Below are 22,381 nucleotides of genomic sequence, written 5' to 3'. Positions count from 1 at the left end.
TGGGAGAAGGTACAGTTCTGTCTGATGAAAGGCACGGAGCTGGGAGTCTGGCTTCTCAGAGCTCCCATCTCCCTTTAGAGGTTGCATTGAATGCACTGCTGCCCTGCGCACTTAAGAATGATGTTCTGAGCGCTCCCCTGCTGACAGGGAGGCCACTGGAGGGAAGAGGGCCATGGTGAGGCGGCCAGGAGGCAGGTGTATGTTACACAGGTTCAGGATAGGATCATTTCCTTTGTTCACATGGTAACTGTACACTTTGCATTATATTACTCTGCTTTTCCACTGCTACTAGGAAGTTCAATTTCTAGTAACCTCAGCACCTAACAGACTTTTTTTTTTTTCCAAAAGGTGGGAGACAGGCTTTTAAGGAGAATAACTGCAGCTATCACAAAGTACACGTTTTCTTCTGAGAAAGAGATCACAGGAGCCTTAGATTGTCTTTAGAACGCATTGACCTCACTCGTTTAGCTGCCTGAATTGCTTTTAAGGCTAAAGCAGATTAGAAGCAGCAAGAAAGTCGGTGGCGCTGAAGAGTGGCAGTTATTCACTGAGAGTGAAGATCTTCCTCCGGTGTCACGTAGTGCAGGGACAGAGAGACCTGTATGTCACAGCCTTTGGGGACACCCCCGATTAACATCTGGAAGTGCTATTTGACCTCCTTAACGGTGACGATCTGAGTCACCAGAATCGCTAAATTGCATCTGTCTCTTGCGTTGGACAAGGCAGAAAACTATCAAAGCACTTCCACACCACCCTGGCTCCACATGCCTGAGGAAGACAGGGTGTCCTGCTTTAAGAGTGAACACTGGGGGAACTCCCTGGTGCTCCAGTGGTTAGGACTTGGCGCTTTCACTACCGTGACCTGGGTTTGATCCCTGGTCAGGGAGCTAAGATCCCAAAAGCCATGGGGCGCGCCTCCTCCCCCCCAAAAAAGAACAGACACTGGGTGTTTAGAAAGCCCACCACATGTGGAGAACCACATTCCAGGATGTTGCCAGCTAACTGCTGGGGTCTCAGCACGTGTAGAAGGGGCACCTGGTTTGAATGCCAGCACCGTTGTTATTTAATCTTCCCCGGCTTTATTTTTCTGTAAAAACAGTAGTAATAGCGTATATAAACATGCATGCACACCCGGACATACATATACAGGTGAGTCATGGCCAGGCCTGACGCCAGTCACACTCACTGGCCTGTGGCTCTGAAGCGCCCGTGGCGAGGGACCCGTGGCTGGAAGGGTCACTCTGGTGGCCTCTGCTGGAGGGCGGGTGGGCAGACAAGCCCGGTCAGAGCAGCCCCTCCTGACTTCCCCCAAGGCTGACGGCTCCCTACGTTTTGCCTCTCTGCTCCAGCCAGTGTGAACGGAACCCCTGCCCCATGGACAGCAGGCCCTGCCGCCACATGCCCAAGACCATCTCCTTCCATTACCTCTCTCTGCCCTCCAACCTGAAGACGCCCATCACGCTCTTCCGCATGGCCACGGCCTCGGCCCCCGGCCGGCCTGGACCCAACAGCCTGCGATTTGGGATCGTGGGTGGGAACAGCCGTGGCCACTTTGTAATGCAGCGCTCGGACCGCCAGACAGGGGAGCTGATCCTGGTCCAGACCCTGGAGGGACCTCAGACACTGGAGGTGGATGTTGACATGTCCGAATACCTGGACCGCTCCTTCCAGGCCAACCACGTGTCCAAGGTCACCATCTTTGTGTCCCCTTATGACTTCTGAGGGTGCCATGGGGTCACGGTGTGCAGCAATCTGGGCTCATTTCTCTTCCTCAGAGACTCGGCTGCAGGCGTTGACTGCGGCAGACATCTCTCCCCACCCTGCCCACCGCCCGTCTGCCTGTCCCCCGCGTTCCTAGGGCAGCGCTGCACTCTGTCCCAGGAAGTGGCACCAAAGCGCAGCCCCCAAACCCAAACTACTACCATCACACGTTTTTCTGCTTTAAGGTCCTCCCCTTAGATTATGCACTTTCGCAAATTTTTTTTTTTTTTTTAACAGAGGGTGGGCAGCTTTTCAAAATGCTGTGTTGGGGGGCACCGTGAGCTTGAACTAGCTAGGGAGGGAAGAGCTTATGGCATGTGTCTGAGATGATTGTCCAGCCTCCTGTATTGTTATAGTCAAGCCTTGTTATGAAGTAGTTCTGGTCATGCTGAGGGTCAAATCATGCCCCTGTGCACGTGGCATGGGATGGGGGGGCAGGGTTCCCTTCCACGACCCAGCACGTTCTTGTCTGCATTCCCCTCTGTGACACGCCTGCCAGCCTTCTCATCAGAGGGCCGTGGCAGGGCCTGGACCCCGGTGCAGATTCATCCAGATCAAGGAACCAGTGTTCACGTGTAGATTTTGCCTGAATTAGTTCCCTTTCGAGAACTCCTCATATCTCAAAACGTAACCTGCTATTATAACTGAAGAAATAAAGTCTGTGGCTCATCCCTGCCCACCCTGCCTGTCCCCGAACGTGAGCTAGCCCAGTTCCTCCTAGGAGGGGGTACCTGGTCCTCTTCCTGTCTAGGCTGGACCCACTGGGATAAATGAATAAGAAAACACAGCCCTTTCCAAGTAATAGTTTCATGTTGTTTGGCAAGGGGCTTCTAAAACTTTTTGTAAGGTACCACTGCAAACATATACCAAAGTACAGACAATAGAATGAACCCCATGTCCAAATCACCAGCTTCAACAATCAACTCACGGCCAATCTGGCTTCATCTCTGCTCTCACCCCACCCCACGATGATTTTGAAGCAGATCCTGGACCTCACATCATTTCATCTGTAAATATTTCAGCATTATCTCTAAACCATAAGAACTTTAAAAAAGCATAACCTCAATATCAATCACACCTAAAAAATCAGCAATTCCTTAATACCTTCAAATATTTAGTCATTGTTCAAGTTTCTGAGTGGCTCGTGATTTTTTTTGTTTGAATTAGGTCCATGCTCTGTAATTTGTTGATTCACTTCTTAAATCTGTAATCTGTAGCAGTGGTTCTCACGCTTTGGCATTATTGAGATAACCTGGAGGCTTGTTGGAAGAAGCCTCCTTTGTCCTTGTTAGAAGGTCCTTTGTCCTACAGAATTTCTCACAGTCTGGGTTTTCCTGAGTCTGTCTCTCTAGTGTCTTCTCTCTTTTTTTTTTAACATCTTTATTGGAGTATAATTGCTTTGCATTGTCTGTAGTGTCTTTTTAACACGGTCCTCTGTCCTGTTTATTTCTTATATATCAGTAGTTGTATTTAGAAATTCAAGCAGACTCCAGTTAGGTTTATTTTCGCAAGACTACTTTATTGGTGGTGATAGGTTCTTCCAGGGGGAGCCGTATCATCTCTAGTTGCCTCTCTTTTCTGATGTTAGCAACTATTGATGATTATTCCATAGATCCACTACTTCTTTAGGGGTTGCAAGTAATATTCTAGTGCTACTGTTTCTTCGTTTATTAGCTGGCATACCTTATAAGGAGAAACTTCCTTTCATCAGTTATTTGGTTACCCTGAGGTTTGGTTTGTACAGGAAAGACTGGATAAATTTTTGACTTTTTCCCCTTTGTCAGTTTCCAAGGTGGTTCCCTGGCATCTTTCCAAGCTGTCCAGGGAGAGTTGTTTTCTTATTGGATACATTATGAACTCATGGTTTAAACATATTTGATATGTATGTTTCAATCCATTGCAGTTATTATCTTACCTGTCACTCAAACTGTCCTCTTTGGCTCTTGTGAACTGCTTCAAGTTGGCTGATTCTTTTTGACATGACCCTAGTGGTCTTTAAGAGTTTTGTGACAAGATGTTTCAAGCTCATCTTGTATATTTTATGCTCCAGCCCTGAAGTTATCGATTTTTTTGCCCAGCGATCCCTGGTTCCTTTCAATGGGGAACGGTCATTAGAGATCAAAATCTGAGTGTAAGGAGGGCTCATTGGTAGTGGTTTGGTCATTGTTTCTTGGTTTTAGTGGAAACAGCTAGGAAATAAGTATTTAAGAAGAAACAGTACATGAGTTTATACCGATACTTCCAATCCAGCTCAGGAATACAGGGTTTTTCATGTAACCTCATTGATCTTACATCTGCTCTTCTTTCTCTCATTCTGAAGACCTCCTTCTCAAAATCACCAAAATAATTATACACTGTTTTAAATCCTCAGAATAACAATGCAATGATAACAATATTATCATCAAAAAATTACTGAAAACAGTTAAGATTTTTCTTTCTCAGTTCTTTTTGTCCTTAGGGTTTCTGCTATTAGGGATGGACAATCAAATAACTTGGAATAGTTCCTCTCTCTGTGGTTATGCCCCAAGCTTGAATCAGGGTTATGGTTATTTGCTTTGTTTTAAATTTTTAGAGATTGCTTTTTTAATTTTTAAAAGTAATCGTGTAAACTATTTATATGGTTCCAAAGTCAAAGTCACAAAATGAGCTGTAATCCGAGAAGTCTGTATACTAACCCAGTCCCCTCCGCCCTATGTCCTCCTTCTACCATAGATAATCCCGTTTTTTCCATTTTACCCTTCCATTTAAAAACATATAAACACATGATAAATGATAGCATACTAATTCATTTCACACTTTCCTTGATCTTGCTTGTTTTCCTTAACAATATATTGAATATTATCCCATAGAACCAGATGGAATGTTCTCCTATAAAATGCTCCATTATGAGGACATACCATTGTTTATTCAACCAGTCACCCTTGACTGACATTTGGGTTGTTTCCAGTCCTTTGCTATTAAAATACTGCAACAATATGCACTTGTCTTTTTGCATTTTTGCCTTTCTATCTCTAGGGCCAATTTTTCCTCCATAAGGATTATACTACTTTCTATCCCCATGAACAATGTATGAAAGTTGGTGTCCCTAAAACCAAAGAAGGCCCCAGTGCTGTCCCCAGTTCTCACATCTGTGCATCCACCAGACTCTCCTTTGGAAGGACAGAGAAGCCTGAATGGAGGGCTATTCCACAGCTAGCCCACCCGCCTGTCCTGGACTTCTGAGTAGCAATCAACATTCACTAGGAAGACATGAGGGACAAGCCAACTGGATCACGGGCTCCTAAGGGATGGAAAGTTAGCTAGGTTTTGGGATAACTTTTAAAAATCATCTTATTTTTAAAATGTTATACTTACAACTAGCAAACTTATACTAGCAAACTAAAAGGAAAATAAGCCGAAAACAAAGTATCACTGCATGGTCACAATAAACTGCATGGTCATGGTCACTGCATGGTTTACTGGGCATCTGAGCATGTGCCCCAAGGAGAGACATGGTCAGCCTTGAATGGGTCCACCAGCCACTGACTCAGCTTTCACCAAGCTCACAGTGCAGGGAGAGAAAAGTGGACTTCTACGACTTCTACCTTGTACAATGAAAATCTGTAGGTGTTTATAAGCTGCATAAATATTCCTGGATATCTACAGTGTTCCAGGCACTGTTTTAGTTGTTCAGAATACAACGGAAGAGAAGATGGACAGAGACCCTGACCTAATGGTACTCTTACACTATAGCAAGTGAGAAGATAATATATATACACAAGAAACGTGTGTGATTTCAAAGAGTGATGAGTGCTATGAAAATAAAGGCAGCAAAAGAGGGTGGTCAGTATATACTAACTGTATGCAGATGATAATCCATGTAGCCTAGGTGTTGCAAACACTGTGATCGTGTGTGGTGACAATCAGATTTCATTTCCTGGTGTTTGGAATTAGGACTCAGAATCTCAAGGGTCTGAAGGAAGTCGTGATGTAAAGCAAGGCCTGGGATGACCACCTTGGGCTCATCTACACAGAGAGGACGATGATGCTACATGGGAAGAAAGGAAACTTGCAGGGAGGGAGCCTAGTTCTGTGTTCTGGTTATTACTGCTGTATAAAATATCCCCAAACTTAGCAGCTTAAAACAATTACTTTATTATGCTCATAAATTCTGTGGGTCAGGAATTCAGACAGAGCACAGTGGAGTGGTTTATATTTACTCCACAATGTCTGTGCCTCCCTCAGCTGGGAAGACTCCTTGGCTGGGGGCTGGGCTTACCTGAAGGGTCATTCACTCACTTGCATGTCTGGCCTGGGCTGGGATGACTCGGAGACTAGCACTGACAACGGGAAAACTATCCTTGGACTCTCCTTGTGGGTTAGCTTTCTCAGAGCATGGTGGCCTCAGAGTAGGCAGACTTCGGACATGGTGGCTCAGGGCTCTTAGAGTGCATGTCCCAGAAAACAAGGTAGAAGGCTGCATGGCCTTTATGACCCAGCCTCGGAAGTCACGTAAGGTCACCTCCGCCACACTGTTGGCTGACATAGTCACAAGCAGCCACTGAGTCGAGGGAAGTGGACATGGACCAGTGACCTCACTGAGTTGAGTTGAACCGAGAGGTTTCAAAGGATTTTAGGGCCATGTTCTTACCGTGCCACTCCTGCTTTCCTGCTTAGGGCTCCAGTGCCTCCTGAAATCTGGCTTCCGACCTGTGGGTTTCATCAGATAGCCCTTTTGGGTGTTCTCTGCAAACAGATGATCCCTGCGTAAGACAGGGTTTATACTCAGGCTGGGAGATAAGATCTTCACATATCTCACCAGGGACAATGGGAGAAACAGAGTTAAAGTCCCCGTGCATGGTGCTGCAGGTTCACCAAGCTCAGAGGTCGAGGGAAGGGCTGCGACCAGTTCACGGAGGAGCTGGCACTGAAATGGTTCTTACTAGGGAACTCTAGTGGGACGTGCAAGCCATCTCCTGGTATACTCACTCGCACAAGGAGCATTGCCAACAAAATCCAGCATCAGCAAAGCCATGGGAAAGTCAGCTGACATGCACCCAGCAGAGTATTATGACTTGGTGAAAACTGGGCTTGGGCTGACAGAATTTTCTGAGTCTGACCACCACCTTCAAATGAAAAATCAGATTTTCTCCATCTAGTTCTTTACCTCCAGGAAGCTCTTTAGATACACTTTCTAGAGGAAAAACAGGCTCCATGGTATGTATACCTTGCTGGCCTGAGCCAGGATTCACAACCGTCATGTGGTGGCACCTGGACAGTCTCTCGCCTTCCTTCCCTTTACAGTTGGCCGAGTGGTCAGACACGGTGCTGGAGATAAAGATCTCTTTCTTAGACTCATCTGTCCTCCCCACCCAAGCCATCAAGTTCCATCACAGGGAGAGTTTGTTTTGTTCCTCACCCCTTGCCAGAGTCCTGTGGGCTAAGCTGAGCTGTGTCCTCATTCCTGCCTTCCTGCCTTCAGCTGGCAGGCAGTGCCAGACTGGGTTGGGGACTGGGCCTTGGAAGCTGGAGAAAGGGCACCATCCTCTGAGGGGTCTTTCTCCCTCCAATGCTGGTTTTACAGTGGTTTGGAGCCTGCCCACGGGACAGATGTATCTCTGCAGTTACTCGGCCACGTGGAAATGCAACATGTTCAGTCCTGATCACTGTTTCCCTGAGTGCAGCCGGATCTTAGCGGGCAACCCCACATCCCAGAGGCCTCAGTGAGCTGGCCCCTGCCGACCTCCTGGACCACTGCCTGTGATGCTTCTAAATGCACCCGCCTCCTTCCTTGCCCTGGACCCTGCCAAACTCACTCCTACCCTGGGGCTCCTGGGTCTGCCGTTTCCTCCTTGCCCTGCCCCTCATTCTGTTCTCCACTTGGGTGGGTTCTAAAGTCCCCTCCCCAGAGAGGCCGTCCCAGCCGCCCTTGCCAGTGCTGCTCACCCATCTGCCATCCCTCTTGATTACCTTTCCCTGTTTCACTTTCTTCAAAAGTACTTTTCACTATCTGAAATGATCGTATTTGTTTACCTGTTTTCTGTCTCTCCCCATAGCATGAAGCCTCTTGGATGCCCATCCAATATCCATTTCCCTTTTCCACCTTCCATAAAGAAACCTGTTCTGCTCAGAGCCCCTTCCCTCCTTGTTATGAGTTGAATTGTGTACCCACACCCCAATTCTGATGTTGAAATCCTAACCCCTAGTACCTCAATGTGACTGTATTGGGAAATAGGGTCTTTAAAGGGGTAATTAAGTTTAAATGAGGCCATTAGGGTGGGCTCTAATCCAACAGGACTGGTGTCTTTATAAAAAGAGATTAGGGAACAGACACACACAGAGGGAAGACCGTGTGAAGACCCAAGGAGGAGAAGACAGCCATCTACAAGCCAAGGAGAGAGGCCTCAGAACTCAGCCTTGCTGACACCTTGATCTCAGACTTCTAGCCTCCATAATTGTGTCTTGGGTCCTTTGTGATGGCAGCCCTAGTAAACCAATTCACTCCTCATTCCAGCCTGTGACTCAGGGGAAGGCGATCACCCACCACCCACCCTCCAGGCTCCAAGGCAACCAGTGAATGTCCCAGGCAGAATGAAGGGAACGGCTTTCTTATTACATGGTTGGAAAGGTCTCTATCTTTTCCACTGAATAAGAGGGAATATGTCCTCACAGTTGCTGCTGGAAACCATTTTACGGACAATGAAAGAAGCTAGTATAAGGAAAAAGCCTCCTGGTGAAAGGCAGAGCCAAATGGAGCTGGGGTCCCAACTGAAATACCCCTGGAAACTTTCCTGCCTCTGGACTTCCTGTTATATATGATAATGTGGTTATGGTTTAAGTGGGTTTGAGATGGAATTCTTGTTGTTTGTAGCCCAAAGCATCCTGGATCTAACTGGCTGGAATCCCAGCTCCATGAGAGCAGGCTTTTTTTTTTTTTTTTTTGGCCGTGCTGGGTCTTTGTTCCAGCATGAGTGCTTCTCTATTTGTGGTGCGTGGGCTCCAGAGCACACGGGCTCAGTAGTCGCGGCTCAAGGGCTTAGCTGCTCCGCGGCACGTGGGATCTTAGTTCCCCGACCAGGGCTCCAACCCGTGTCCCCTGCACTGGAAAGTGAATTCTTAACCACTGGACCACCAAGGAAGTGGTGCAGCCCCAGCACCTGCTCTCCCCGGCAGGTGCTCAACACTTGCCTAGAGACTGATGATTGGAGAACTTTAAATCATGAGGACCAACGTGAATGCATTAAGAGGGGCCACCCATCGCACCCACAAACAACTTGGCTTTAATTTAGTTTGTAAAGATCAGGGCCCTGAGGCAGTGGATTGGGGAAGGGACTATTAGAAAGATGAGTAGGAAGGAAACAGTAGTGAGAGCCTCCTAAAGATGGAAATCCTTAATGGAAACCCATGGACAAGGTGACAGACAAGCCGCAAAATATTGGGTTGGCCAAAAAGGTCATTCCAGTTTTTCCCAATTGGCCAACCCAATAAAAGAGCTGGCGATCAGGGCAAACATGGGCAAATCTGGCCAAATCGCTCCTATTCTCCCACCTCTGGGCACTTCTGCCCCCTTGTGGTTCGGTCACAGTACTGCAGAGTTCTTTCCCTTCCCTGATGGCATGTGGCCCCACTCAGGTGGAGGCTGCGCTGACAGCTTAGGTGCCTACCTGTGTGACACAGTGAACTGCTGGCCCACGATGTCCGCAGCATGAGAAAAATATCATCCTTGGTTGTTTCAAGCCACAGAGATTTTAGAGCTGTCACTCCGGCATAACTATCCTGACTGATGCAGGGCAGAAAGGGAAAAAAATAAAATAAGGGAGAATTCCTCCATCACTGATGATGAGATCATGCTGTGGACTGAGGGGTGGGATGAACTCAACTCCTTATACGTGCTTAACACCAAACAAACACAAAAGCCACACACACAAGTGATACCTTAAACTGCAAAACTGGGCTACAGTGGTGTGTCTCAAAGGTGGAGGTAGGCTTCCCAGCAACACGGAGGAGTTTTAGGAGGCCCCAAAGGCCCAGCCTCGGTACTACTGCAACCTCTTGCCTCGGGAGCAGGACAGGCCTTGTGTTTTGGCGGGACGGTGCCCGCCAAAAAGGTATGTTCGAGTCCTAACACCTGGTACCTGTGAATGTGACCTTGCTTGGAAATAGGGATTTTGCAGATGTGATTAGTTAATTAAAATGAGGTCATACTGGATTGGGGTGGGCCTTAACCCAATGACCAGTATCCTCATAAGAAGAGAAAACAGATGCAGACATACACAGGGAGAGAAGACAGAGGTAGAGATTGGAGTTAGGCTGTCACAGCCAAGAAACGCCAAGGATCGCCAGTCACCACCAGAAACTAGACAGAGGCAAGGAAGGATCATCCCTTGGAGCCTTCAGAGCGTGGCCATGCCCACCCCTTGACTTCAGACTTCTAGCCTCCAGAACTGAGAGAGAATACATTTCCGTTGTTCTAGGCACCGAGTTTGTGGTCCTCTGTTACAGCAAATGAACACACCTTGTATCCTGGCCTCCTCTGCAGAGCATCTGCTGAGGGTCAACCATCCCACCTCACCGAGGGAGGGGGCACCTCCATTCTGGGGAACTTGGACAGCCACCCAGTGCCAAGCACACTCTTCTCTTCAAAAGCCCACATCCCAGCCTGGTCATCCTTTTCTTTGTCAATAATCTTGGAGCCCTTACAAGTGATAAAAAAACGATCAACTTGTGTAATTCCTGCTCAGTTGAGAGTCAGAGAAGACCACTTTGCAATGAGTGCAGAGTCACGTTGGGGACGTTCAGGACGCTAATTTTCAAACACTGTGGCCTTTTTTCTTTTTTTTGAAAGAGAAGTTGACTAATTTTATAACCAGCAGTGACATAATTCTACTTATTTCAGCAGTAAGAGCTGAAACAAGGGGCTCAATCAGCATATTTCATAAAGAGATTCACTGAGTCCAGATAAAGGAAGGAATTTGGACTCTTCATCCCAACCCTGGATTATGAGCCTAGAAGGCTGGACATGAAATCAAAACCATTCTCCCCTCAGGGTCTGCAGGATCAAAAGCTTCCTCTCGCAGCTCTCCTCCCCTCCCCACAGCCCCTACCCTGGGTCCCCCGCACCCCTACCACCTCTCCAGCAACATTCCTGCAGCAGCAGGAGAGGCGGCTCTCCCTGCTCCCCCCTCCCCCGCAGTGCAGCCTCAGAAGTCCCCTCCCCCATGGTCTACAGTGAATGACACTGCTGTCGTTCACAGCGGGGACATCGTGGAGCAAGTGAAGTACCAGATAAAGTCAGGTTCTGCCCTAAAAACCGGAATGCAAGGCCTGCATTTCCTTTTCCTCTGACACACACAGAAGGGGAACACAATTTATAAGTTAGATCAAAAGTGACTCGAGGGACTTCCCTGCCGGTCCAGTGATCAGGACTCTGCACTTACACTGCAGGAAGCACTGGTTCCATCCCTGGTGGGGGAACTAAGATCTCCCATGCGGTGGGGCGCGGCCACAAAAAAAAAAATTGAGTCAAAAGAAATGGACAGGGAACTTCCCTGGTGGCGCAGTGGTTGAGAATCCGCCTGCCAATGCAGGGGACACGGGTTCGAGCCCCGATCCGGGAAGATCCCACATGCCACAGAGCAACTAAGCATGTGTGCCACAACTACTGAGCCTGCGCTCTAGAGCCCGCGAGCCACAACTACTGAGCCCGTGCACCACAACTACTGAGCCTGCGCTCTAGAGCCCGTGAGCCACAACTACTGAGCCTGTGTGCCACAACTACTGAAGCCTGCGCACCTAGAGCCCGTGCTCCACAAGAGGAGCCACCACGAGAAGCCCACGCACCGCAACAAAGAGCAGCCCCCGCGCCCCGACTTGTGTAGAAATCAGCGATTTTTTAGAATATGGCTGCTCTCATCTGCCGATGCTGGACTTCAGCTGCAACATGTCCAGCCTCCAGCCAACCCTGCTCGCTTCAGACTGGCCCCCACAATCTGAATTGGCTCTGGCCAGTCCATCCTGTTACCAAAGGCAGTGGTTTTTGTATACTGACAGACTCCCTTGGTTTGTCTCAAGTCTCAAGTCAAGGGAAGATTCTATTAGCAACCAAGGACCTCTGTGCAGTCCTGAATGGTGGGTTTTTCCTCCAATTCCAGGGCTTGTTCCTATACTTGGTGCTCCTAAGTGTACAGTTGTCCCACCCCTTAGATTGTCTAGTTGGTGAATATATTGTGCAGTGTTAAGTACATCACACCCATAAAGCTGTTTGCCCATTTTGTCTTTATTTCAAAAATCTGAACGAATGGCTAGCATATGCTTGAACTCTTGGTGAAATTTACATGTTAATAAAATAGTATACACCCCCCCAAAAAAAGAATAGCCCCCTCTTGCCAGAAATAGAGAAAGCCCATGCACAGCAACGAAGACCCAACACAGCCAAAAATAAAAAATATATATATAAAATAAATAAATTTATATTAAAAAAAAGGACAGAAATTCCGCAGAAGTTCCTTCAGAGTCGGGGCCTTCCCTGAACGAGAAACCATCCTGTCGTGTCCTCGGGCATCACGCAGGCAATGCCCTCCCACTGCTGGACAGGAAAAGGTCATTTCCTAGCATCCCTCCATCTCTTACTTGCCACACTTTGATAAGAGCGAAAAACTGCTCGGCTGCCAGCCAACCTTAGGCGGAAACCAAAAATTAAAACAAGCCACAGCTTTTCAAAACAGGCTGCTCTGGGACTCACACCACCCAGAAACTACACCCATTCAGAGCGTGAGCATGGCAAACTCTTAAGTGTAAACTCCTAACACCTGCTCACTCGCAGGGACAAGACCACCGGCTCTTCCAGCAACTCTGTACTTGACAAATTTTGCCCCACTCCCGCCAAGGCCATCCCAGGACTGACTCAAAAACTCTGTGTTTATCTTTCCCTAACTCCCTCCTGTTGAGCTGCCCCCAGTCCCCAGAAATGCAATCTCTGTCTTGATGCAGCAAATTATAAACCTGCTTTGTGGACCCTAAGGGGGTGCCGGGTGGTCTCTGACTGATGGGCACCAACCTCCAACGTGAGCCACCAGGGGTCCACCTGCTCCCCAGATCCACACACACTGGTAGGCGGTGACCAGCTGGGAGGCGTGTGCTAGGTAGCTGGCGACTGGTACTAGTTAAGAGGCCCAAGTGTGGAAATGAGAGAAGGAACCGTGCCAAGCGTGGAGGGCCCCTCATCCATGCACACGCACACGCGAATGTCACACAGAGGGAGGTGTGTGCGCGCCGGGCTGACACACAGGGGACCCTGGCCGTCAGCCACTCTCCTTCCCTTCTGTCTGGGGACGTATCTGAGCAGAAGGACCCATCACCCCCATCTGCGCTGTTTCATGGTTTGGCCTCTACCACTTGAATTCTTAAACGTTTTAAGAAATCACTTTCATCCTTTTCACCTAAAGGGCCACCCTTCTTCCTATGGTTGGGGGAAATATTTTAATGATTAATGACTAGTGAGTGAGGGCCTTTTATGTGCCTGATCCTCGCAGGGCATACAGCCTTCAACAAGACAGAGACACTGCACACCCCTTGTAACAGTTCCAGAATATCAGGGAGGGCAATTTAAGGGGTGTGAGGGCTGCTGAGCCCAATGGAGGGTGGAGGGCGAGGGGTGCCCTTGCCTTAAGTTCGCTAAAGCTGCCCCCGACACAGAGAAAATGTGGGTGAGGCCTCAGAGAAGAGGGAAGGCCAGTGAGGGCCTGAGGCCATGGACACAACTGCTGGCCTGAACCCCCATTTCTCACTCCTGCAGTTTGACCTGGACGGTTCTGAACAGACCCTCGCTAATTCGTGGGTGGGCCCAGGAGGCCGGTTCCATGGTCCTTCATGCAGCCGCAGCACTTCAGCCACGGTAGCTTGCTGAAATTTGACAGAACAGAGGCCGAGGGCAGCAGCAGTGTCTCCCCATCTGTTCCTCCTTCCCCTCTTGCCTTCTGGCCCCCCAGATGGAGGGGCCTGCACATCCCATTCGAAAGTCACGGTCATTTTCCCCCTTCTTTTTTCTGGTGCAGATCTAGCTAGAAGGCGCATCCCCAAGAGCACAGCCCTGCAGAGCTGCTGGCGGTCTTCCGGGAGGCTAGGCGGCTTCTGTTTCCTGACGGGCGGCTTGCATCACCTCCCCAGCTTGGGAAGAACACAGAACCCTTCACAGCTGCACAAGGACAGCCATTCAGCCCCCGAGACAATCAGGAATTCACTGGGACCAGGTTTTCCTTCTTCATGGACTGAAATGACTGTTTCATGTTCCTCTGGCTGAAATAAGGAGCATTTCTGTTGATTCCGGGTTCACCTAACTGAGCTCAGCTCCACGAGGAAGTTGAAGTTGGCTTGCAGTTCTCAGGCACACAGAAGGCTGAAAGAGCTCGTGTGACAGCAGATATGGGCTGAATCACAAATCTGTTCAGGAAGTCCAAAATTAAAGTCCAGTTTATATTATTATGTAACAAACTTACCTGCCAAGCAACACATCCAGGCAAATAAATTGGAAATATTTTTGCGCAGGATACAGCTGGGATACAAAACTCGTATTTATTTAAGACTTATGTGAACGGTAAATAAGGCCACTTCTGTGGAACCACAGAAAAAGGCAGTTTAAACATTTGGAGCAGGAACGAAGGCCCTAAATACTCAGGAATGAGGAGCATCCTGCCAGGAAGATGAGTTCCTGGACCGCCAGGCAGGAAAGGGGGATTCTGAAATAAAAGGACCAGGAAAATGGCACACATTCAGTCTTCATATCAAAGATAAATGTTTCTAAAGTACAGGCATGAAAAAAAAAAGTCAAATACTTAAAAGTGAACTGTTGGGGCTTCCCTGGTGGCGCAGTGGTTGAGAATCTGCCTGCTAATGCAGGGGACACGGGTTCAAGCCCTGGTCTGGGAGGATCCCACATGCTGTGGAGCGACTAAGCCCGTGAACCACAAGTACTGAGCCTGCGCATCTGGAGCCTGTGCTCCGCAACAAGAGAGGCCGCGACAGTGAGAGGCCCACGCACCGCAATGAAGAGTGGCCCCCGCTTGCCACAGCTAGAGAAAGCCCTCGCACAGAAACGAAGACCCAACACAGCAAAAATAAATAAATTAATTAATAAACACCTACCCCCAACATCTTCTTTAAAAAAAAAAAGTGAACTGTTGTTACCACTTCTGGAATGACAGACAAAGAATCTCTGAAACCTACTACTCCATAAAAGGCATGAGAGAACACTGGCAAAAACAGTGAAAATCAACTTTTTCAGAATTCTGGAAATTAAAGCCTTACAACAATTCAAAGAGAATTTACTCATGAAAAACAGCTGCATCTGGGTAAAATGCCTCGTGACAATGACTTGCCCTAATCTCACTCTCCTCTCCCCAGCTCCACAGCAGCCTTGAAAATCAAGAGCCCCAAAATGACAACTGAAAACCAGGACCCATAGTCCCCCAGACCAGGCAGAAGAGATGGGGAGCTCCTCAAAAGCTGAATTCACTCCTCCCTAAATGGTCTTTGATTTGTATGACAGTTCACACTACATTCTCAGGGCCTGTCTTCAGCTGACCAGACTCAAAAGCAATAAGCACATCCAGCATCCAGATCTTGGATTGTAACTACTACAGATTTTCCTCAACTTACGATGGGGTTCTGTCTCAATAAACCCACTGTAAGTTGAAAATATCATAAAAAATGCATTTAATACACCTCACCTACTGAACATCATAACTTAGCCTAGTTCACCTGAAATGTCTCAGAACATTTACATTAGCCTATAGTTAGTTGGGCAAAATCATCTAACATAAAGCCTAATTTATAATCAAGTGTTGACTATCTCATGTAATGTATTGAATACTGTACTGCAAGTGAAAAACAGGAGGTTGTCTGGGTACAGAATGGTCGTTAAGTTCTTGGTTGTTTACTCTCATGTTGCAGGGCTGCCCATCATGAGAGCGCATTCTACCACATACCACTAGCCCAGGGAAAAGATCATAACTCAAAAACCCAAGCATGGTTTCTACTGAATGCACATCACTTTCACACCATCGTGTGTGAAAATCACTAAGTGGAACCATTTTAAGTTGGGGACTGTCTTCTCAATTAAAAGGAATCTGGGCTCCTTAGAGAAATGGCCCATTCAAGGACCGAGCTAGGAACATACAAAACAAGTCTGGAGCACCTCTTCCAAGTTCTTAAAGCTGTTGGCAGGATTCAGTAATTTGTGGTTTTAAGACTGAAGCTCCCATTTCTTCCCTGTCATTCTGGATACAGTTCTGGATACACGGCCCTCTCGAAACACGGCAGCTTACTTCAGGGCTAGTAGGGGAATCTGACACTTCTAATCTTTGACTTCAGGAAGAGCCCAGTCTCTTCTAAGGATTCATCTGATTAGTTAGGGTCCACCTGGGATCATCTCCCTTTTGATTAACTCAGAATCAACTGATTTGAGATCTTAGTTACACCAAAGGTAAAAACCACTTCATCTTTGGCATATAATTTAAGTTAACCATGGGAGTGAAGTCCATCCTACTCACAGTAATGCTCACGCTCAGCAGGTTATACAGGCTGTGTTCACTGGGGACGAGGAATCTTGGGAGCCGTCTTAGAATTCTACCTCCCACAGAGGGGGTAGGAAAAAGGGAGGATACAGGGAATCACTCGTTTTCATTAAAAACCTTTTTATGTTTTCATAATTCATTAATCCAAAATAAATCTCCTAACAAATTTTATTTCACAGTAAATTTTTCCCTATATACATAATTTCATTTTACAGTAAATTTTTCCCTATATACATAATTTCATTTAAAAATTACATTCAACCAAATCTAAATGTCAGTAACTTAATAAGAGCCACAATTTTTAATGTACCAATAAGAAAAAATAACCTGCCAATGAAAATATGATATTCTATCAACTGTAAAGTGCATCCCAATTTCAGAGATGTCGACCACAAAAATAAATACACTCGTTTCTTACTGTGTGCTGCCTGCAGGAGCCCAGACGGTGAATACAGCCTCCGGTGAAGAGGGAGGTAAGTGGGGACCCGTGGCCTTTGGATGGACAAAAGTAGCTTATCATTGGCTCACATGTATTAGCCTGCCTTTGGCTGCAAGTAATATAAAGCCCAAATCAAAATGGCTTAAAACAGTAAGGAGAATATATGATTTCATGTGCCATAACATGAAATCTGAAGGTTGGCTATCTCCTCTCTAAGAGCGGTGAATTCCATGGTTCAGTTGTTCTCACGGACCCAGCTTCTTCCCATCTCTTTTCTCTGTCATCTTCAGCTGCTTAGCTGGCTCCCCTTGAGGTCCCTAAGACAGCTGCATCAGTTCTGGGAGTCTATTTAGACATGGCAACGTCTAACCTCTTCCCGTCTATCTCAAGAGATGTTAGCTTTTCCAGAAGCACACCAGAGGACATGAATTCGTATTTAAAGCTTAACCCAATTACTGGCAAGAATGGCACTTCCATTAGTTGCTGAGACCAGTGGTTTTCAACGGCCATATGTAGAATCATCTGGGAACTACTGAAAAATCTCATGTCCGCATCCCAGGCTTCCCCCCCAAACTCCCCAAAATCACAATTTCTGGGAGTGGGCCCCAGGCATCAGTATTTTTTTTAACCCCTCAATGGTTATGTTTATTAAAACTAGTCAGTGAACTGAGGTACCTGTGCTGGAAGTCAGGAATCCTATTAAGACAGGGAGCAGGTCATTCAATACCTCTGCGCCTGAATTCCTGACATTCTACAACTAGATCAAGTTAACACACTGGAAGACTACATACTTGACTTATATTCTCTTACCAAACGACAAAAATTGAGTTTTGCTGTCACGTGGCTTTCAGTAACTGACCGTAAAAAAGTTACATGAAACCTGTCACGAAGAATCTTAGAAATAAGAATTCTCTCCATTCTACTCAGTGATTTCCATAATGAAGACCTACGTAAGAACCGTTTTATGAAAGTATTATTAGAAGAGTTAGGCTTTGCACTCTCCCTCTTTTCTGAAAATGAGAGGTAAATAGATAACCACTTATCCTTTTTGTTTGGGCTCCAAAAAAGATCAGAGATAGGGCTTCCCTGGTGGTCCAGTGGTTAAGACTCCATGCCCCCACTGCAGGGAGCATGGGTTCAATCACTGGTTGGGGAACTAAGATCCTGCATGCCACGCAGCGCAGCCAAAAGAATTTTTTAAAAGATCAGAGATAAATTTAATACAGCCATAACCATGCTGACCAAATGACATGTAAATCCATGTACAGCTTTCCCCATTACAACTTTCTTGCTTATATTTCCTCTGGTTCAGATTTTTTTGTACCTATGGTATTATTATACTCATACTTGCTTGGAGCTGCATCAAGGGCCAGTGAGATTTACTTCATAAGAGGAAACCAAGGGAGCAGAGAGGAGCAGAGGCCGATGGGCACTAGAGCCTCGTATGGCCGAGATGGCCAGACTTCAGAGCACTTACAACCAGGCAGACAAACAGACCCTGATTCCAGGTACAACACAGTGAAGGCATGACTGAAGCAGTACATTGGGAAATCTGCTCTGAGGAAAAGCTCTCTTTAGAGAATTGTAGAGAAGAAAGTGGAAATTGGAGGCTGGAGTCCAGTTAGAAAGGGCTGTAATAACCCACAGACTAGAGACCCACAGCCTGATGGCTGCTTTAGGTGCACAGGGCACATATGAGGGAAAATGTCTCTCCCTCAACTTGACTTAACACAGGTTAAGAGATTTTACTGACACAGCGATGTTTGCCTCTTCAAAATAATGATAGTTGTAGCTATTTAAACTTCTCTGATTCTCACTCCTTCAAATCTCTGCTTGGTCTTTTAAGTTTACAGGTGAAATGGGTACTGCCTCTTGGAATATAAGAATTACTTTTTTCTTACACATAAACTTTATGTCAGCCAATGTTAGCTTACGTACAGATCGGTCATAAAATGTACCTTCTACAATTGTGCCCTATGACAAGATCTTGAATTCCTTTAAACTGCATGTGATCTTTAAAGAAGATGTGAAGTATCAATTCTACAGGTAATATAACCACTCCCTTGCACAATTTCATTAAATTATTGAAGCTTCTTGTAATGAACCCTCTTAAAGCATCAACTCAGCCCCTCTCCCCTGTGACTTCCTCTGGATGATTCTAGTGCATCATCTTTCCCTCCTTCCTATCACAGCCATGGAGTGAACATGGAAGACTGCAATGGGCGCTGAGAGATGACTCACTCTCAGCTCACATACCCCTGATGCTAAGGGCCCAGGATCCATCGTTGTTCCTTACTTTCCCAGGTCTTGTCTGATATACCTTTGCTTGAGTATAAGCAATTCCCTTTCTTGCTTTTTTGGGATTAGGTTACAACCAAAATAATTCTGACTCATATTTTCAGACAAGACTTTGATAAGAAGCGTCACTAACTTTGGTAGACTCTAATGTATACAGCAAGTTAGTGATGCTATTATTTTTCCCAGCAATAAAACAATATTATGATAATAGTTTCAATTTCATTTTTCTAATAATAATCAGTACCACTATATAAAAGTACATATTTAGAATCTTATTATTCATGCTTGGAAAATTTTGTATCACACTCCTAAAATTTATGTTCTACAAGTGTATAATCTGACTACAGTTTATGAACCAATGAGAAAGATAACCATTCTTATATTTTAACAACAAAAAATTTAAGAACTCCAGGTTTAGGAATGGTATAGCAAGAGACACTGCTCCGTTTTATTTATAGCAGTAAGAAATCGGAAACAACTTTTTTGTTCAACAATAGGAAACTGGTTTTAAAAAATCCCAGAACCATAATTTAAGCCATAAAACAGAACTGAGAGCAAACAGTAAAAATATGTTGTGAATGTACTTAACGACATGAAAAGATCTAGCTGTATATTCATTGTCTATTATCCCAATGTCTTCCTAGTGGAACCTAGTAGTTTTCTCTCTTCCATCCTCATTCAGCCTAACCTTCTTCCTATTTTATTGAGAAAACGCAATCAATCAGAAGAGACTGCTGCAATCTACTACCACAACATTTACCCACCAGCCAGCATCTCTGTCACATATGCTCCTCCCCTGTTTCAATGGCTGGAACCATCTTGGTGAAGACCAACCCTTCACTTAGACACTACATTCTGTCCCTCGGCGCCACCCACTGAAGAGTTGCATATGATTGTAATGACACAAGAGGGCGCTTTAAATGAGGAATCTTGTAAACCACTCCAAATCAAGTCTTGAATAGTCTTCAACAGGCAGACACAAGCACTTTTCACCCATACAAAGCTACAGAAGAAAAGAGAAAACAGAAACACATGAGCTGCTAAAAATTACCTACTTAGCTACTGACTCCACCAAAAGCAACATGCACAGAAGAAAACTAACACAAAAATCCAAACTGAATTAAATATCCCAGTTTAGGTATATGAAAAAAAAAAAAAACAGCTTGAATTGCAATTCAAAAACTAAGTCCAAAACTGAACCAAAAAAATGGAAGTAGCCATAAAAAAAGAACAAAATTGAGTTATTTGTAGTGAGGTGAATGGACCTAGGGTCTGTGGAAGTCAGAAAGAGAAAAACAAATACCGTACGCTAACACATATATATGGAATCTAAAAAAAAAAAAAGGTTCTGAAGAACCTAGGATCAGGACAGGAATAAAGACGCAGACATACATAGAGAATGGACTTGAGGACACGGGGAGGGGGAAGGGTAAGCTGGGAAGAAGTGAGAGACTGGCATGGACATATATACACTACCAAATGTAAAACAGCTAGCTAGTGGGAAACAGCCGCATAGCACAGGGAGATCTGTAAAGGGGCAGGAGAGGGAGGATGGGAGGGAGACGCAAGAGGGAGGAGATATGGGGATATATGCACATGTATAGCTGATTCACTTTGTTATAAAACAGAAACAAACACACCACTGTAAAACAATTATACTCCAATAAAGATTAAAAAAAAAAAGTAATGAAACAAAAGTTGACTGACCCAGAAATGACAGAAGAAATAGTAATCACATCAAAAATGAAGACTATAATACAGACCAGATTTGAATGGAAACTTAATAAGGGTAATTGGACAAAAGTGGAAGAATAAAAATTAGATGAAGAAAGTAAAACAAAGACCAAAAAAAAAAAAGAAAAACCATCAGAGATAACATAATATACATAGTAACTATAAATCAAACATTCTGTCATTTCAATAAATGTGAATGGATTCACTTACCAAAAGAAAAAAATGGATTTCTGGTTTGGTTCACAGAGCAAAACCCAACTATATGCACTATTAAAGAAACAAACCTAAACTGACTCAGAAAAGCTAAAAATAAAATGATGGGCAAATGAATATTAAAAGCAAACACAGACAAATCTCTAGCTGCAATGTAGAATCTGAAACCACATCAAGAAATTTTCTGTACTGTTACATTAAAATCTATTAATCTACATTGTAGGTTGGATGTATATTTTATACACAGGCATATTTTATAATATCATGCATTATTTATTTGGAAAATATTACCTTATTAATTTATGCAGATCTTTCGAATGCTTCATTCTATAGCACTTTAAGAATCACGTTCTTTAATATCATCACCAACCAATCTTACCAAAAAGTCTTTAAGTATAGGAAAGCTTTCAAGCTCACAGAGGCAGATCCAAACTGTTCCAAAACTGTAATTTTTGCTCAAAAGCCAGAACTTCATCATCAATAACATATACTTTCAGTTTTTTTTTTTACATCTTTATTGGAGTATAATTGCTTTACAATGGTATGCTAGTTTCTGCTTTATAACAAAGTGAATCAGTTATACATATACATATGTTCCCATCTCTCTTCCCTCTTGCGTCTCCCTCCCTCCCACCCTCCCTATCCCACCCCTCTAGGTGGTCACAAAGCACCGAGCTGATCTCCCTGTGCTATGCGGCTGCTTCCCACTAGCTACCTATTTTACGTTTGGTAGTGTATATATGTCCATGACACTCTCTCGCTTTGTCACAGCTTACCCTTCCCCCTCTCCATATCCTCAAGTCCATTCTCTAGTAGGTCTGTGTCTTTATTCCTGTCTTACCCCTAGGTTCTTCATGACATTTTTTTTCTTAAATTCCATATATATGTGTTAGCATACGGTATTTGTCTTCCTTTTTCTGACTTCCTTCACTCTGTATGACAGACTCTAGGTCCATCCACCTCACTACAAATAACTCAATTTCGTTTCTTTTTATGGCTGAGTAATATTCCATTGTATGTGCCACACCTTCTTTATCCATTCATCTGTTGATGGACACTTAGGCTGCTTCCATGTCCTGGCTATTGTAAACAGAGCTGCAATGAACATTTTGGTACATGACTCTTTTTGAATTATGGTTTTCTCCAGGTATATGCCCAGTAGTGGGATTGCTGGGTCGAATGGTAGTTCTATTTTTAGTTTTTTAAGGAACATCCATACTGTTCTCCATGGTGGCTGTATCAATTTACATTCCCACCAACAGTGCAAGAGGGTTCCCTTTTCTCCACACCCTCTCCAGCATTTATTGTTTGTAGATTTTTTGATCATGGCCATTCGAACTGGTGTGAGATGATATATCATTGTAGTTTTGATTTGCATTTCTCTAAT

General features: G+C 45.2%; 2 protein-coding genes across 4 annotated transcripts in view; one reads left to right on the top strand and one right to left on the bottom strand.

Moving 5' to 3' along the window:
* FBLN7 (fibulin 7) overlaps nucleotides 1-2,811 on the top strand; it is a 44,069-nt gene extending 41,258 nt beyond the window's left edge. For both annotated transcript variants that reach the window (XM_082642472.1, XM_082642471.1), the window contains one exon: nucleotides 1,350-2,811. In XM_082642472.1, coding sequence (XP_082498598.1) covers nucleotides 1,350-1,722 — 373 coding nt within the window. In that variant the 3' untranslated portion in view covers nucleotides 1,723-2,811. The remainder of the gene's footprint in view (nucleotides 1-1,349) is intronic.
* A 16,649-nt stretch (nucleotides 2,812-19,460) lies between these two features.
* ZC3H8 (zinc finger CCCH-type containing 8) overlaps nucleotides 19,461-22,381 on the bottom strand; it is a 28,843-nt gene continuing 25,922 nt past the window's right edge. For both annotated transcript variants that reach the window (XM_082643078.1, XM_082643080.1), the window contains exon 9: nucleotides 19,461-20,050. The gene's annotated coding sequence lies outside the window, so the exon portion shown is untranslated. The remainder of the gene's footprint in view (nucleotides 20,051-22,381) is intronic.

Source organism: Mesoplodon mirus, assembly GCF_964341445.2.
Source record: "Mesoplodon mirus genome assembly, chromosome: 14".
NCBI classification, from domain to species: Eukaryota; Metazoa; Chordata; class Mammalia; order Artiodactyla; family Ziphiidae; genus Mesoplodon; species Mesoplodon mirus.
The sequence above is the reverse complement of the archived record's forward strand: the minus strand, read 5'-3'. Positions and strand labels throughout refer to the sequence as shown.